General features: G+C 47.8%; 1 protein-coding gene across 8 annotated transcripts in view; it reads left to right on the top strand.

Moving 5' to 3' along the window:
* PACS2 (phosphofurin acidic cluster sorting protein 2) overlaps positions 1–14,485 on the top strand; it is a 79,242-nt gene that overhangs the window by 36,907 nt on the left and 27,850 nt on the right. For 3 of the 8 annotated variants that reach the window (XM_068199232.1, XM_068199235.1, XM_068199236.1), the window contains exons 5-15: positions 1,824–1,986; positions 3,045–3,118; positions 3,863–3,943; positions 6,060–6,119; positions 7,380–7,537; positions 9,242–9,332; positions 10,062–10,136; positions 10,844–10,965; positions 11,452–11,584; positions 12,223–12,327; positions 13,776–13,882. In XM_068199232.1, coding sequence (XP_068055333.1) covers positions 1,824–1,986; positions 3,045–3,118; positions 3,863–3,943; positions 6,060–6,119; positions 7,380–7,537; positions 9,242–9,332; positions 10,062–10,136; positions 10,844–10,965; positions 11,452–11,584; positions 12,223–12,327; positions 13,776–13,882 — 1,169 coding nt within the window. Of the gene's footprint in view, positions 1–1,823; positions 1,987–3,044; positions 3,119–3,862; positions 3,944–6,059; positions 6,120–7,379; positions 7,538–9,241; positions 9,333–10,058; positions 10,137–10,843; positions 10,966–11,448; positions 11,585–12,222; positions 12,328–13,775; positions 13,883–14,485 lie in introns of all 8 variants that reach the window. The other 5 variants (XM_068199234.1, XM_068199233.1, XM_068199231.1 and 2 more) reach the window with 5 other exon arrangements.

Below are 14,485 nucleotides of genomic sequence, written 5' to 3'. Positions count from 1 at the left end.
TTAATAGCTAAAGCTTTCAGAAGGATAGCTTGTGACCTTTTGAGGGTTTTGTTATTGTTTTGTGGCTTTATTACGGTTAGGGGGTTCAGATAAAAAAGTGCAGAACGAGATAGAGTCACTTGGGCAAGCCTTCCAAGCCTGAGAAGTGGTAAAAGTTAAACCAAGATTTGCTGTGTTTCTCAGTGCCACAGTATGAGAGTTCAGGTTTAAGTAATTTCTCTCATTTTGCTTGAAAAACTCTTGTCCATTGTTATTTCATGGCTGTTGGTAATTTAGGTGGAGCTCTATTCATGAGAAGTAAATGATAAAATTAATGCTGGAGTCAAGTATGGATAAATTATTCACAAAGGCTTTCTGAATGGCATAGCTCCATGCTTTGTTACTTCATGCCCTGTTTAATCTCTGCTGTTTCAGTGTCTGAGTGTTTAGAAATGGGCTTAGCAGTAGCAAGTTCAGTTTCACACCAATATTTTTCATCAGACTGCATTCTGTCAACAAATGACTTTTATCCAAAATAAGCCAGTGTTATGCTGTGGTGAGCTGTTATTATTTTAAATAATTCACTCTAAAGTGTGCGAGTGCAGCTTCCCTCAGCCTTGCAGTGAATGGTGAGCTCCTTGTTTGAATTGGCCAAGTGCATGGTGTTGCAGCTAACAATTTTCCTGTACTGTTTGATTTGTTGGACAACCAGAAAGTAAATACTGCTGTAAGGCAGAAAACATGTGGGCCCATTAATTAGAGTCATTGGTGAACTTCTAAGTGTTGGGCATTTGCTGCTGCTACATGTGGTTTTTCTTATGTCTGTTTGTAATGTCAGCTGACTAGGGTTAGAAGGTCAAAAATGTTCAAAGGTTCACCATGTTAGGAAATAGTTGCTCTCCAGCTCATCTGGAATATTTATGAAGTTGAAGTCTTCAGGAAAATGGATTTTATAAGCCCCCGCCGCCCCCCCTTTATGGAGGGGGGATGATGACCCCTAAACTCCACTGACTCATTTCTTTAAAAAAAGAAAAAAAAGTTCTCTTAAGCTGTTGAAACAAAGCAGTGAATTGGAGTTGAGAGTGAGCAGTTTCAGAGCAGGGGAACATATGTTCCTCATCAGCTCAGGTCTGTTTAGGTCCCTGGGAGGAGCTGACAGAGCAGCCTGGTAGGCGTTGGAAAGCTGCTGTGCAGGTGAGGGGATGTGCTCACTCACTCTGGTGGGGCAAGAGAAGATCACAACCTTCTGGGGAGAAAACTCTGAGCTGTGAGTGGCAAAGGAAGGAGAAACCTACACCAGGATGTCCCTCTGCCTCCAACACTGACTTGTTTTTCATGACCTGCTGCTTCATTGTCCCGGGGTGGTGGCGGGTTCCTCTGAGATTCATGTGTCAGCTCTCTACAGTAAAGGATATTTTGCTTTAGGAGGCACTTTACATCTGTATCTCACCAAGAATTTTTGCTTTTATGGGCTCTTTTGCTGGGTTTTAAGACAAAATCAAGTTCCTTAATTAGGTGTTCAGAAGGTGGGTAACTTGATAATTCAAATCAGTACTGTGCTGGGGAAGCAAATACATAGTAATGAGGTAGTCAAGTACTCTGCTTCAAGGATGAGCTAATCAGCTGTTAAGCTCAGGATGTTTTTTGTTTCCTTCCATCACTTTCATTAGTAGTCAGATAACATCTCAACTAGTCTAGTGGATTGCCTGCAAGTGGCTCCTGTGGTTACAAGGTCCTGGAAATGTAGAGTAACTCCATTAACATAAATAACCCTTGTAATATGCAAATGATGCAAGTTTAAATACACTTAAATGCACATTTGTTCTGCTTAATTTCTGTCCCAGGTCATGCAGCACCCTACAGAAGGGGGCCAGGTTCTGAGCCTTTTCAGCAACATCAAAGAGGCTCCAGTGAAGGTGGCAGAAATCTGGATCTTCTCCTTGTCAAGTCAGCCAATCGACCACGAAGACAGCACTATGCAGGCCAGCCAGAAAATCAAGTCTACAGGTAAGAGTCCAACCACATTCTCTGAGGACCAGTGTCTTCCTGAACTAGCTGGAGTCAAATTACCCCACCTGGGCTTGGATGCTTCCTGGGACAAATGAGGACTGGTTTGGACAGGTTGCTGTGTCTATAAGTGATCAATGCAAAGAAAACCCACTTTGCAGAAGCGTTGCCGTGCTAGCAGGGAGTGTGACGGGACTAGGGGACTGAATTGTCAGAGCTTCTCCTGCACAGCTGAGCCATCCAGCAAGGGTTGGCTGTGTCCTCACCAGTGCTCTCCCAGCATTACTGGTGGATGTTTTGAGAGCCTGTAGCTTCTCACCTGGCTATCAGTGTTGTATTCAGGAGATTCACATTTAAGCTACTCTTCCATCTTCTTTTTCCTTTGAGTATTCTACAATAAATTTCTCGAACTTTAGATGAGACCTGCAAACTTGCAGCATGTTTTTCTGGGGATGATGGCCTGTCTTAACGAGTGTAAATCCATGATGTTTTGCTCTGTATAAGGAAGTCACTGGGTTCAGATTTGTGGTGATGTTTTTATGTGGTACCAGCCCTTTGCTCACTGCTGCAAGAGTGACCTGCTGAAGGTAGTGCACATAGATGTTTGTGTGTTGTTGCCTGGGGCCGGGCAGCTCACCTGAAGGGTCATTCCATAAAGTTTTTGTCATGCTTCACTTGCCCCTTTAAGTCAGTTATGCACATGTTAGGGGGAAAAGTAATTTCCCTTGTGGAGAAACCTCTTTACTTGCTGCTGTCTACCAGGTGGTTGGTTGGTACTTTCCAGGAAGAAGCTTCCTCCTCCTACTAAAAGGAGGAGGTGCCTTATCTGTGTCTGGTCCTTCCTTCTTGCTGGGTGTGTTTCTCCTCATTCCTTTCCTCCGGAGGATTCCCGTCTCACTGGTTCTAGCATGGATAGGTGCCTGCTAGTTTATCTTCTCCTTGTGTGCCTCCTTTCTTGATTTGTGGCTTTAGCTGGCCTTTTCTGCTCCTGAGATGAGACCGTGCCCTCACCTTGAAGGAGTTTCACAGGATCTTTCCCCTCTTTCCTTCCCTTTCAGACAACTATTCCGAGGAAGAGTACGAGAGCTTCTCTTCTGAGCAGGAGGCCAGTGATGATGCCGTACAGGGCCAGGTACTGTTCAGGGCATGGCTACTCCCTGAGAGGGCTCAGTGGAGCATGTGCACTCCCAGCTCCTGCCTGAAACTAAAAGCCTATTTCTGTATCTAAACCACGCCAGTGCGAGACTGTTACCAAGTGTTCAGCTGCAGTGCAGAAGGCCTGCTCAGTAACCCATTTCTTCTACCGTGCTGTGATTTATCTGTTCACGTGTTTGGACTTGAGCTCCCTGGAAAAACATTGGCATCCTTGTGCTTCTCTGCTTAATGGTCAGGGCGTCATTTGATTGCTTCTGTAGTGCTGGTTGGATTCAAAGAGCCCAACTGGATCCCCAGCTGTAATTAAAGGGCCAGTGGGGTCTGAGGCAGCCTTTAGTCTTCAATACCTTTTGCACAATAGGTCCTTACTGAGAATCCCCTGACAAGATGTGAGATGCTTTTGAGTTTGGGTCTTACTTGCCTTCAGACTCTGGCATCGCCTGTCAGAGGGCACTGAGAGAGGGACCCACCAGAATGTGGGGCTGTGACTGTCCTTGTTCCTTGAATGTAGAGCTAGGCTGTTTTGCTTCTCCATGCTGTTATTCCTGTCCCTTCAGACCTGTCTCACTTCCTTTTCCCTCTACCATCGTAACTGCAATTGAGGCAAATGCTGGATGCCTGGAAGACACAGCAGCAGGTTCATCTTGCTAGAAGGAACATTTTTAAATGCTCATGTGTCGCAGAATCACAAAGGTAACACGGGAATCCTCTTTCTGTTCAGGATTTGGATGATGATGAGTACGAGATGGGGAAGCCCAAGAAGCAGCGGAGATCGATAGTAAGAACGACGTCCATAACCAGGGTCGGTGGAAATTAGTTTTACTAACACTGATGGGGTTTAGCCAGGATGTGCAGTGCATGTGGCTTGTGGGAGACCAGACACGCTGGCCCAGCATGGAGCTTGGGGGCATGGTCACAGCATGTGAAGAGCTAGAAAAAGCAGCCAGTTCAGGCAGCGGGACCATCCAAGGTGTGTGCATGTCTTGAGTGTCCCTTGGCTGCAAGGGTAAGGAGCTCCAAAAATCATGCAAGTCTATGAAATTCCACCCCGATGAAGAAACCAGTGCAGGATCCATGCTCATGTAAGTCCTGAAAGTAGCTCTAATTGAAGGAAAGCTCTCCTGTTTGTGCTCTCAATTCTCAAAAGTTCTCAAAATGAAGTGGTTTAGTCAGGGGTTGGAGCTTGACGGATAAACTTCAGGTGGTGCATGTGGTGCTGAGGCAAAAAAAGTAGCTGGATATGATATATATAGAAGCTTTAAAAAGATGCATGTGGCTGTCCACCCTCCCCCACAAGCATGGGTGTGCCTGCAAAGCTGCACTTGTGCGGAGCAGGGACTTGTGCTTCACCACACCGTGGTCTAAGGCTGTTTCTGAAATCCATGTTTTGATGAGGTCTGAAATAAACCCTGTTTTGACCTGAATCTGTCACTATAAAGATCCTTTCTGTGAGACCAGGAGTGTGCTAGTTAGTACCCTTGGTGTCCGTATTGTTTGGAACAGTGGCCAGTCAGGACAAAATCCACCACTTGGTATTAAGCAAGGAACTCATAAGAGGAGTGTCCTTCTAGCCCTGACCTCTGAACCGATGCTGAAGGTCCAGCTGGTGCAAAACTGGGTTTGGTGATGCCAGTTAAGTTACCATCAGCCCAGCTCCAAACCACATCTGCTGTCTGTGAGACCATTCAAGCCAGCAAACAGCTCTTGCCGTGTCACCCTAGCTGCTGCATGCTGAGTGTCCTCCCTCTGTGGGCTGCTGAACTGGCCCCAGGTGTTGTCATGGATGGTTTTGCTTCATACCATGAGCCAGAGGAGAACTTTCACTATTGTGAGAGCATCTCAGCCTCAGGGATGCACTGGGGACAGAAACAGGACTGTCTTGGGAGACTGTGCTGGATTTTTTTTTTTCACCTAAGCTTCAGCTGTCTAGAAGGTGGCTGCAGCTGCAGGATAGGAGTGCAGAGATAAAGGGTGCAGTCTGGGGTCTGTGTGAAGTGTCTGAGGCCTGAAGAGTGGGGAGTAGGCAGTTGGACTTGCAAGAGCTCGTGAGAGCCAGCAAATGAGCAACTTTCTTCACCTCAGAGTGGCCTGGGGCCAGCCATTTCCTTCTCTTTCCTCCTGACACAAGCATGCCACCTCAGATGCTCTGTACCAGCACTGAGACCTGGGCCCTTCTGGAGAATGTGCACATCAGGTTTGTCAGTGACAGGCAGACAAGGGCTGAGCAAACCTCAGCTCTTCGATCCTGCAAAAGGGGAGCACCTGGAGGTGAGCAAGCACAAAGGGAGGGCGGCAGTTTGCCTTGTGTTGTTCTGGCCTTGGTTCCTGCTGTGTCCAGGAATTCCCAGGAATTCCTGGAATCTGGGAATATGACTCGAGAAACCTTTGTGTGATGGGGCAAGTGCTGAGGATAAGTGCCACAGCTTTTCACCAGTGCTGCTAGTGAAATAAATGAACCTGCCATGCAAACTCCTGCAGAAAAAAACCCCATGTTTTGGTGGTAAAAAATCACATTTGTTCTTGGGGTCAGTGGGTAGTTGTCTATGTTGGCTTACCCTTGTTAAGAATCAGAAAGGTTGACTGTCAGGTGTTTTCCAGGAATATCTCAAAAAGGCACAGGGAGGTGATCTGGCAGAGAAAAATTATCAATTATTTGTCCAACCAACAGTGGAGTGCCATCTTTTAGCTTTACAGTGCTCAATGGAGTGGGACCTACCATTGTTGGTAATGAAGGTACCATAGGTGTGGAAAAGCTGATTTCAGTGTAAGGACAGCAGAGAGGTGGTCTGTGGTGCTGGGTATTGTTTGATTTTAAACAGCAGTGTAGCACCAGTGTCAGATGTGTCTGGCTTCTTGCAGGCTGGCAGAAAACAGCTCACTTAATGCTTTACTTATGTAAAAGTGTCTTTAATTTCCAGCAACAAAACTTCAAACAGAAGGTTGTGGCATTGCTGAAGAGGTTTAAAGTGTCTGATGAGGTGAGTAATTCCTTCTGTAAACCTTCCTGCTTTGTGTGCTGCCCTCCGCTTGGAGCATCTTGCTTCGGTCTTCAGGAACACGCCCCTGTTTCCTCCTGTTCCCTTCATTTTGTTTTCAAGTCCACAGTGGATGTGACCTTTCCTTACACCCTGGCCTTGCAGGGAGGCTCGAGGGCCAGCTTCTAAATGTCAACAAGCATTTTTGTAGATGAAGTTTTATCAAAAGGGGATTTTGGCAGCTGTGTGCGTACCCATTAGTTCTGCAGATTGCTTTGAAATTATCTTTCAAATTATCTTCTTTCCGTTCAAAGGAAAGCAGTCCAAATGGTGTGTATTGCTTGTGAAGTTAAAGCCCAGCCTGTTTGATCATCTTACTAGAACAGCCAGGCAAGACATGAAAAACTTGGATAGGGAGCTCAATCCACAAGAGTCAGCTGCTGGGTCAGAGCAGAAAAGGATGGAACAGATCCAAACCCCAAGAAACCTGTGCAACATTAAGTATCTAATACAAAAACAGTTAACATCTCCATCGGCTGCGTGGCTGTGTGCTGATTCTGTGGCTTGTGGGAAAGAGTGAGTAACTCCTCGTGCTTCCTTACTCTTCCGAGCAGTCCTGTTAGCTTTGCTGTTCTTCCCGAGTCAGCTCGGCAGAGGCAGCACCCACAGCTGAGAGCTCAGGCAGCCGAGCTGCTGCTTTTCTCTGGAGCTGCCACTCCAAAAGCAAGCTCTGGACAGGGCACAGCCCCTGCTTGCTCCAGGACTGTGGAAAGCAAGTTCAGTGCGAGGTATTTGTTCTCTTTGCCTCGGCCTGGCAGCTGATCCTCCTCCGAGTTTCAGGCGCCTCCTGTGGACATTTTTGGGTATCAAATCAGGAGGTTGCAGGGCTGCTTTTTCAGTGAAACCCAATACATGCTACACTGTTGGGAATACTGGAATTTTGTACTGGTTCTAGGAAGACTGAGATTCCTTTGGAGCCTTAAAGCTTTGTTTGCAGAGTAGGGTTGAATATTGGACATAACCAGTGGCATGCTCATGGATGCCTAGTCCAATATGTAACTCCTGCTTAACCAGGCATTGACAAGCTTGATCCAAGACAAGCATTTCTCATATGCTTAATGTTCCTTGGATATAGTATCCTAGCACCAGGAATAGAATCTTACTCCCAAGAGTGCTGTACTGCAGTCGTGGGGGCAGCACGGGTGATCTGGGATCAGTCTGGCTCCTAGCAGAGCTGGTGATGCCTGTTTTTTTCCTGTGTAGGTTCTGGATTCGGAGCAGGACCCAGCAGAGCACGTTCCGGAGGTGGAGGAAGATTTGGACCTTCTGTATGACACGCTGGATATAGAGAATCCCAGTGACAGCGGGCCAGAAATGGAGGATGATGACAGTGTCTTGAGCACGCCAAAGCCAAAGTTAAAGTAAGTGTGAGGCAGCTTATGCTGGGCCAGAGAGAAACCATGTACAGTGCCAGTTGGTTTTATTCCCACCCTTCTGTGCTCCTTTCCCCCCTCCTGACGTGGTAGTGTTAGAATGGGAGTGACATCTTGTGGTCTAGAGGTAGGGTGTGTGGGGTCTGACTTCCCTTCAGTCCCAGTCCTTCCTTGTTCCCTTTGCAGGTGTTCTGCTGCCCTGCCACCTGAGCACAGGGAAGGAGCTGGTGGCAGGCAGGCAGAGAATTGAACTGTACACAGTGTTTTGAAGAGGTGGTAGGAACAGGAAGGAAATGTGTGCTAAGGCAGGAGTAGAGGCAGGCATGAACAAGGCACACTGTCTTTCTGGAAAGACCTTTCTTGTAATAACACCCTGTGTGGAAAGAGTCTTTGCAGGGGTTAAGAAAGCAGAGCTGCAGGAAACAAATGGATTCCTCAGGGCCCAAAGGCATTGACTGCAGCACATGTGGATGTGCTCAAGCCTGTTCTTAAAGAGCTCGTGTGGGTCAGTCCCAGCACTGTGGAGCTGAGCTGGGGGTTGCTGGCTCGGGGTCTCGAGCAGATGCAGAGCCCTGAGCTAACAGAGCTGTGTCACACTCTGCTCAATAAAGACTGAAAGCGTGAGACTGAGCTGCACTCGTGCTTCTGGCTGGTGTGTGGTTGCTTGCTCGGGCCCTCTGTGTGATGGCTCTGAAACAAAGAGTTCTGGCACTGACCACTGCAGCTGGTCAGTACAGATCTGCTAAATCTGCTAATTACAGGTGTCGTTATATCCTCATTAATGTTGAATAACTTCCTTGGGCTAAGAATAGATTCTGAGTCTGGAGAGAGCTGTTCCCCACCAGTGAGCCAGAAGGTGTCAAAGATAGACTGGTGCAGCAGTGGAAATAGTGGGGCTGGTGGCATGTAAAGCTGTTTGGTGCTTAACCCAAGGTACCAGCCAGCTGGTTGGCCCTACCTTGAAGGGATTTGAAAATAGATGTGTTGTGGTAAGCAGCTGCTTTGAAACAAGCCCAAATGTTCTACTTTGCACACTGGGAGTTCATATCCAGTTCCCTGGAGCTGAGGAGCAAACTGTGCTGGGATATGTGATTGCTGGAGTAATGCTGGAATGAGAACTTAATGTGTGTGGTCCTGGGGAGATGCTCTATAGTTTCCTAGGTCCAGTTCATATCTTGAAGAGGATGTGATAAATGTTGATGCCTTTGAGGCAGGTTTTTCCCACGACAACAAAACAATCAGTTCCTTACGTTGTAATTGAGTCTTGCAGCCTGATGTGATGAGCTGCCTTTTGAGTGGAAACACAATCTGATTGTGTGTGGTACCTTATCTTACTGAGCAAATGTGTAATTGGAGCCTAGGGCTGGCAGCCAAATCCAGATGCAAGCTGGAAACAAAATGCATATTAGCCCAAGAATCACTTACCCAGGAGCAGAGTGTTGGGGTGTGGGGGAAGAAGTAATTCTACTTGCTGTATGTCAGTCAGAAGCTAGATTCAGGAATGCCTGGACTTTCTGGCTTCTCTTACTGTCCTGGACACCCTCCTCTCCTTTCAAAAGTAGCCTATTTTACTGGAACCCTCAGGGAGCAGTAAGATCTTCTGGGAACTGTTGTGCTGCTTTGCTGAGTGTGGTGGACTTGCCCTGTCAGTGCTTTTTGTAATAAGAAATGGGTTTTGCTTTTCTTATCCAGACCTTACTTTGAAGGACTGTCACACTCCAGCTCTCAGACAGAAATTGGTAGCATCCACAGCATCAGGAGCCAGAGAGAGCCACCAAGTCCTGTAAGTCACATTTCAAGTGTTACCACTCCGCACTGTCTCTAATTTTATGTGTAAATGTAAATTAAAGCACCCTCTCTGACCCCCCCACCTCCCAAAGATTTGGATGCAGAGATACAAATTTTCTGCTAAGAAAACCTGTTTGCACTTTCTGAGGATTGGGGATTTTTTTGGCCAGTTTGAGGGTTTTGTTTTGTTGGTTGGGTTTTTTGTTCGTTCGTTTGTTTGTTTTTTAATGCAAATATCATATTAACCCAAGGGTGCATCTTCAGGTTATGTATTGAATACTTGCTGATGGTGTGAATAGCTTCAGATTCTCATGTGCCTGAAATGACTGCCAGGATGGGAGCTGTCACCTGGGAGCTTTAAGGGCTTCCTAGCACTCCGTGGAGGAAGCTTTTCTTTGCTGTTGTTGGGGTATTTTTCCTGGTGGCTGACAGTGAATGGTCAGGGGCAGCTCAGCTGCTTCTCCATTCCCTCCTGAGTGGGCATTAAGTGTCAGTCCCATCCCAGAGCATTTCATTGCCTCTCCTGTGTGTTGTGCATCAGCTTTGCCACATCCCACACTGATGTGTGCAGTCTTGCTGTGAGCAGGGAGCACTGCTGGCCATACAGCAGAGCTGTGTGATGTTTAAAGGGAGAAGCCTCTCTTCTGAACAGCCTGACCCAGAGGGCGTGGCTGGAAACTGTGCTGGTGCTAAACCTCCTGAGGATTTTTCTTCTCTCAAGCAGGTAGAAGTGCCTGAAAAGACAAAGAGTCTGGGAAGCAAACATGCAGGCGACAGTGTTTCTGACACTGTCCCTTATGTAAGTTGAAAATGCTCTTGTTGGCTTTCCTCCTGTCAGTTTGGGGGTGAGCTGTGGGCTGCATCTGTCTGTCCATATAGCTGCATACGCAACACAACTTCCATGGGTAATGTCAGCTGCAGTGAAGATAGCACTGAGTTCTCCTCCTGGCCTTAGTTTGGAGCTTCTTGTCTTTCAGCCTTTTGCAGGTGAAATGCTCTATTTGACCTTTTGTTCAAACAGCCTGAGGAAGGCTGGCCCAAGGTTTGCTACCGAGCACGTAAAGGATGCTCAAGGCTGTTGCATTTTATCAGAAGTATTACTTTAAGCTGAGTTGGCAGAAATCAAGCTGGTCCTGGGGTAAAAATCCCAAAGCTCAAGTTGCTCTGCTGGGAACGTGGGGTGTGCAACATTTCTCTCATGTCTTTCTCTCTTAACTAGTTCCTTTGGGTGAGATGAATTTATCTGCATTGCATGAGGAAGTATGTCCCTGGCTTTGAGCTGTGGGAGTGCCTGTTCCAAACAGCATTATCTGCACCTTTCCTAGCTTCAGCACACTTGTGAGGCAGAGCTGGGAACAGGTAGCCCCAAATAGCCACTACTGGTTTCCCCCTTTTGGCAGTGAGGAATTCTGGAAGAGGCAGGCTCAGTGTGCCCCAGCCAGAGCTAAGCTCCCAAGGTGAGACAGAGGGGATGTTCTGGTAACTCTGTTCCCTGTGTTTTTGCAGGAGTCTAACCAGCAAGCTGAGGTCCAGGAGGCTGAACTCCCCACTCCAGATGTGTTTGTGGAGAAGCTCCCACCCAGCGGGAAGATCACGAAGACAGAGTCCCTCATCATCCCATCCACCAGGTACAGGGGACAGGGCTGTGCCTGCTGCAGGCTGCTCAGGAAGTCATGGATGGCATGCTAGGATTTGGTCAGGGTGGCCTTAAGGCAGTAAAGTGCAAGGATGCCCTCTTTGTGTTTGGGCACTTAAACCAGGGGTCTGGAGCACTTGGTAAATGAATGCCAGAGGTATTCTGCGCTGCTTTGGGGTGTGTGACTGCAGTTTGCCTGGCTGCATCTTATGATGCTGGTGTAGCAATAGCAGAGAGGTGGTGTGGGTGTTAGCACGGGCTATGGAAGTCATCCTGGGACTCCTGGGAACGTGCTGAGCTGTGAGCTGTGCTGTCAGAAGCAGAATCACCCGGGCTCAAGCTAGCTCAGCTCTACGTGCAGAATTCCCCAGTGCTTCTGCTGGCATCACTGACTGCCAGACTGGGCGATGGGGGTCTGGGGGCTGTGTCTCACTCAGAAGTGTGCCCGCCCTGGAATGTAAGCACGTGTCTGCAGCAGGTCTGAAGGGAAGCAGGCGGGGCGCCGGGGCAGAAGCACGTCCCTGAAGGAGAGGCAGCCGGTGAGGCCGCAGAACGAGAGAGCCAACAGCCTGGACAACGAGCGCTCCCCGGACACCCGGCACCACCTACAGGTGTGTGACACTGCTGGCCCTCCAGCCGCTCAGCTTTCCTCTTCTCCACTGTCTCCTTTTCCTTCTGGTTCAAGCTCTGTCCCTGCTGGGAAGGAACTGGGCCCTGCAGCTTCAGGAAGGAGGGAATTTGTGTCTTGGCTAAAATGTTTTCTTCCATCCAGTCTGCTGGGGTTTGCCAGCTTGTAGCTTTGTCAGCCGGCCATAAACTCAAAACACTGGAACAGATTGTTAGAATGAGAAATGACTAGGGGTGTGTTGAGGAATTACTCCTTTGAAATAAGGCAGATTGCTAAGGACTGTCTTGTGCACAGCATATGTGCCATGCTTTTGTTAGCTCTGGGGCTCACTTATTTCCCTCCTTGAAGGAGATAGTTCCTGGCTTTTATGAATCTTAAGTTCCTGGGCTGCTGTTAGTTGGTATAAAGTGATGTAAGTAAAAGTGCATGGCAGAAAGAGTAATGGCCAGCAAAACCATGGTGGCTAATACTGAAGAAGCTGCGGTGTCAGTCCCAGCAGCCCAGTGTTCCTTTGATGGGGTGACTGGCCAGCATGCACATCAATTGCAAGAGCTGGAGCTGGTGGCTTGATGGCTAGAGCTGACACCTCTTACTGTTCCTTCTCTGTGTCTTTATTTCCAGATCCCCAGGAAAACTGTGTATGATCAACTGAATCACATCCTGGTTTCCGACGACCAGCTGCCAGAAAACATTATTCTTGTCAATACATCTGACTGGCAAGGCCAGGTAAAGGCAGGAGACATTACCTGGAGCACAGTTCTCCTGCACTGTTCTTCCTTGGGAATGGACAGGCCAGGAGCTCTGCACTAACCAAGCAGGTTCTGCTGCCTGCAGAGTGCTCAGTGCCCACAGGCTGGATTTCATCTGGCCAAGAGATGCTGGGATCTTACAAAGCTTTGCCACCTGAGCCTTTCCACAGAGGTGTTTTCTCCTCCAAGCAGTGCCCTTCCTTCTGGTTAGCAACACACTGGGAATATGGCAAAACCCTTGCACTCAAAAGCCTCTCAAAGTGTGGTAGACTGGGACAAAGGAAGCAGAGAGGTCTGACCTTGTGGTGGTTTAGGCTGAGATTTCTGAGCACAGGTGGTGAACAGGAGAAAATATTTGGATCAGCTCTGTAGCATGTACATGTGCCTGTGACTGCTGACTGCAGGAATCACCCCATCCTTGCTGAGTGATGGTGGTTTTAAGGAGAACCCTGAGCAAGACATTCTTTTGCTGACAGCATGGAGCAGTTTGTTACGAGTTTGGAACAAATTTTGCTCCTTTTGGAACAAATTTTGCTCCTTTGCTTTCCTAAGAAAGCAATAAAATACCTATGAAAAAAGACCAATGAACATGTGCTAGGTGGCCGTTGCCTGGGGAACTTGTGCCAGGCTTGTGGAGTTACATTGTCTGGTTTGGCTTCCTGTTTCTGGAAGAACTAGGGTCTCAATGTGTGAGAGAGCAAAAATACCATCTGAGCTACTGGTTCCACTTTCTCTGTACTTGGAAGACAAAGAAATGCCTTCTAGAGACGGACAGAAGATGTTGTAGATCCTCTCCCAGGGGTTCTGGCAGCTTGTGCCTGCAGTATCAGAGGGCATGAAGGATATGGACTGAGGTTTATAGATTAGTCATGCAGAAATGGAAAGTGTGAGATAATTACCGAGTGCCATAATTATGTCCATTTGTACCTGAGGTCTGTGGTGTCCCCATCACCTGCATGGAGGGGAAACGGTCCCTCACAAGGAACCTGTGTGTGGTAGCACCCTTCCCTTTCTTCAGTGTTTAAGGATGGGCAGAGCATTGCATTTCTTTAAAATGGAAATCAGAGAGATGCAGCTGCACTTCCAGAAGCAGGCAGGTGAACAGTGTCTGCTCTTCCCCAGCGCTGTCTGCTCAGTGAATGGTCTGCTGGCCCTGCCATCTGTGGCTGTAAAAACTGTGCTGCATGTTTGGGACATGGTGTTGTGTCTGTCAAGATGATGTTGCCATTTTTCTAGAAGGAGAACTTTGCTTTGGCTGCTGTGCAGGGAGGAGGCATTTGTGAAGTAGCCATATCACCTTCAGACACAGGGAGAGTGCCCAGGAGTGGATGTGAAAATACCCAGGAGGTTGGGAGAGGCACATTTTCTTCTTGTGATAAACTGTACCGAAAGAAAGGACTAAAAAGTGTTCTGTTCTCTCCTCAGTACCTTTCAGATGTCTTGCAAAAGCACACCTTGCCAGTGGTCTGCACATGTTCCTCTGCTGATATTCAGGCAGCTTTCAGCACAATTGTCTCCAGGATACAGAGATAGTAAGTTCTCACCTTGCTTGTGTTGTCTCAGCCCTAGAAGCCTCTCAGCTCCTGTGCCCCAGGACTCAGGGAGTTCATTTCTCAGCTACTGCATGAAACCTTTCCACTCTGCTCTCCTGAAGTCAGAACTGTGTGGCTCTTCAAGACCCGTGTGGCTCTTCAGCACTCACCACCCCTGCAGGGGACTGCAGTTCTGCCTGTGTGGGGCGTGCAGGTCACCAGCAGCAGTGAATATCAGAGACTGTGCCTTGGAGGCTGCCTCAGGGGTCAGGTGCATGCACCACTAAAGCGTGCAAAACAAATAAGAGGGTTTTAAATAGTTCTTGCTCTCCCTTCCAAGCAATTCCCAGATTAATTCCTCAGTTCCTAAAGGCACTCCCTACTTACCTGCTGAGGGCTGTGGGTACCTGAGTGTGTTCTCTGACCAGCAGTTAGAAGGTACATCCTAACCTAGATAGGTGAGCCCAGCCCTTTAGAATATCAAAATGTGCAAAAGAAGGAGCAGGGAGACCAATTAAGAAATTACTGAAGAATGTTGTATTTTATTAATAATGTTTTAAGTTGCTGAGAATCGTTGCAATATTGCCTTGTGTATTGAACAAA

The sequence above is a fragment of the Anomalospiza imberbis genome, chromosome 9, assembly GCF_031753505.1.
Source record: "Anomalospiza imberbis isolate Cuckoo-Finch-1a 21T00152 chromosome 9, ASM3175350v1, whole genome shotgun sequence".
NCBI lineage: Eukaryota > Metazoa > Chordata > Aves > Passeriformes > Viduidae > Anomalospiza > Anomalospiza imberbis.
Note: the sequence above shows the minus strand (reverse complement) of the source record. Positions and strands in the feature narration are given on the sequence as shown.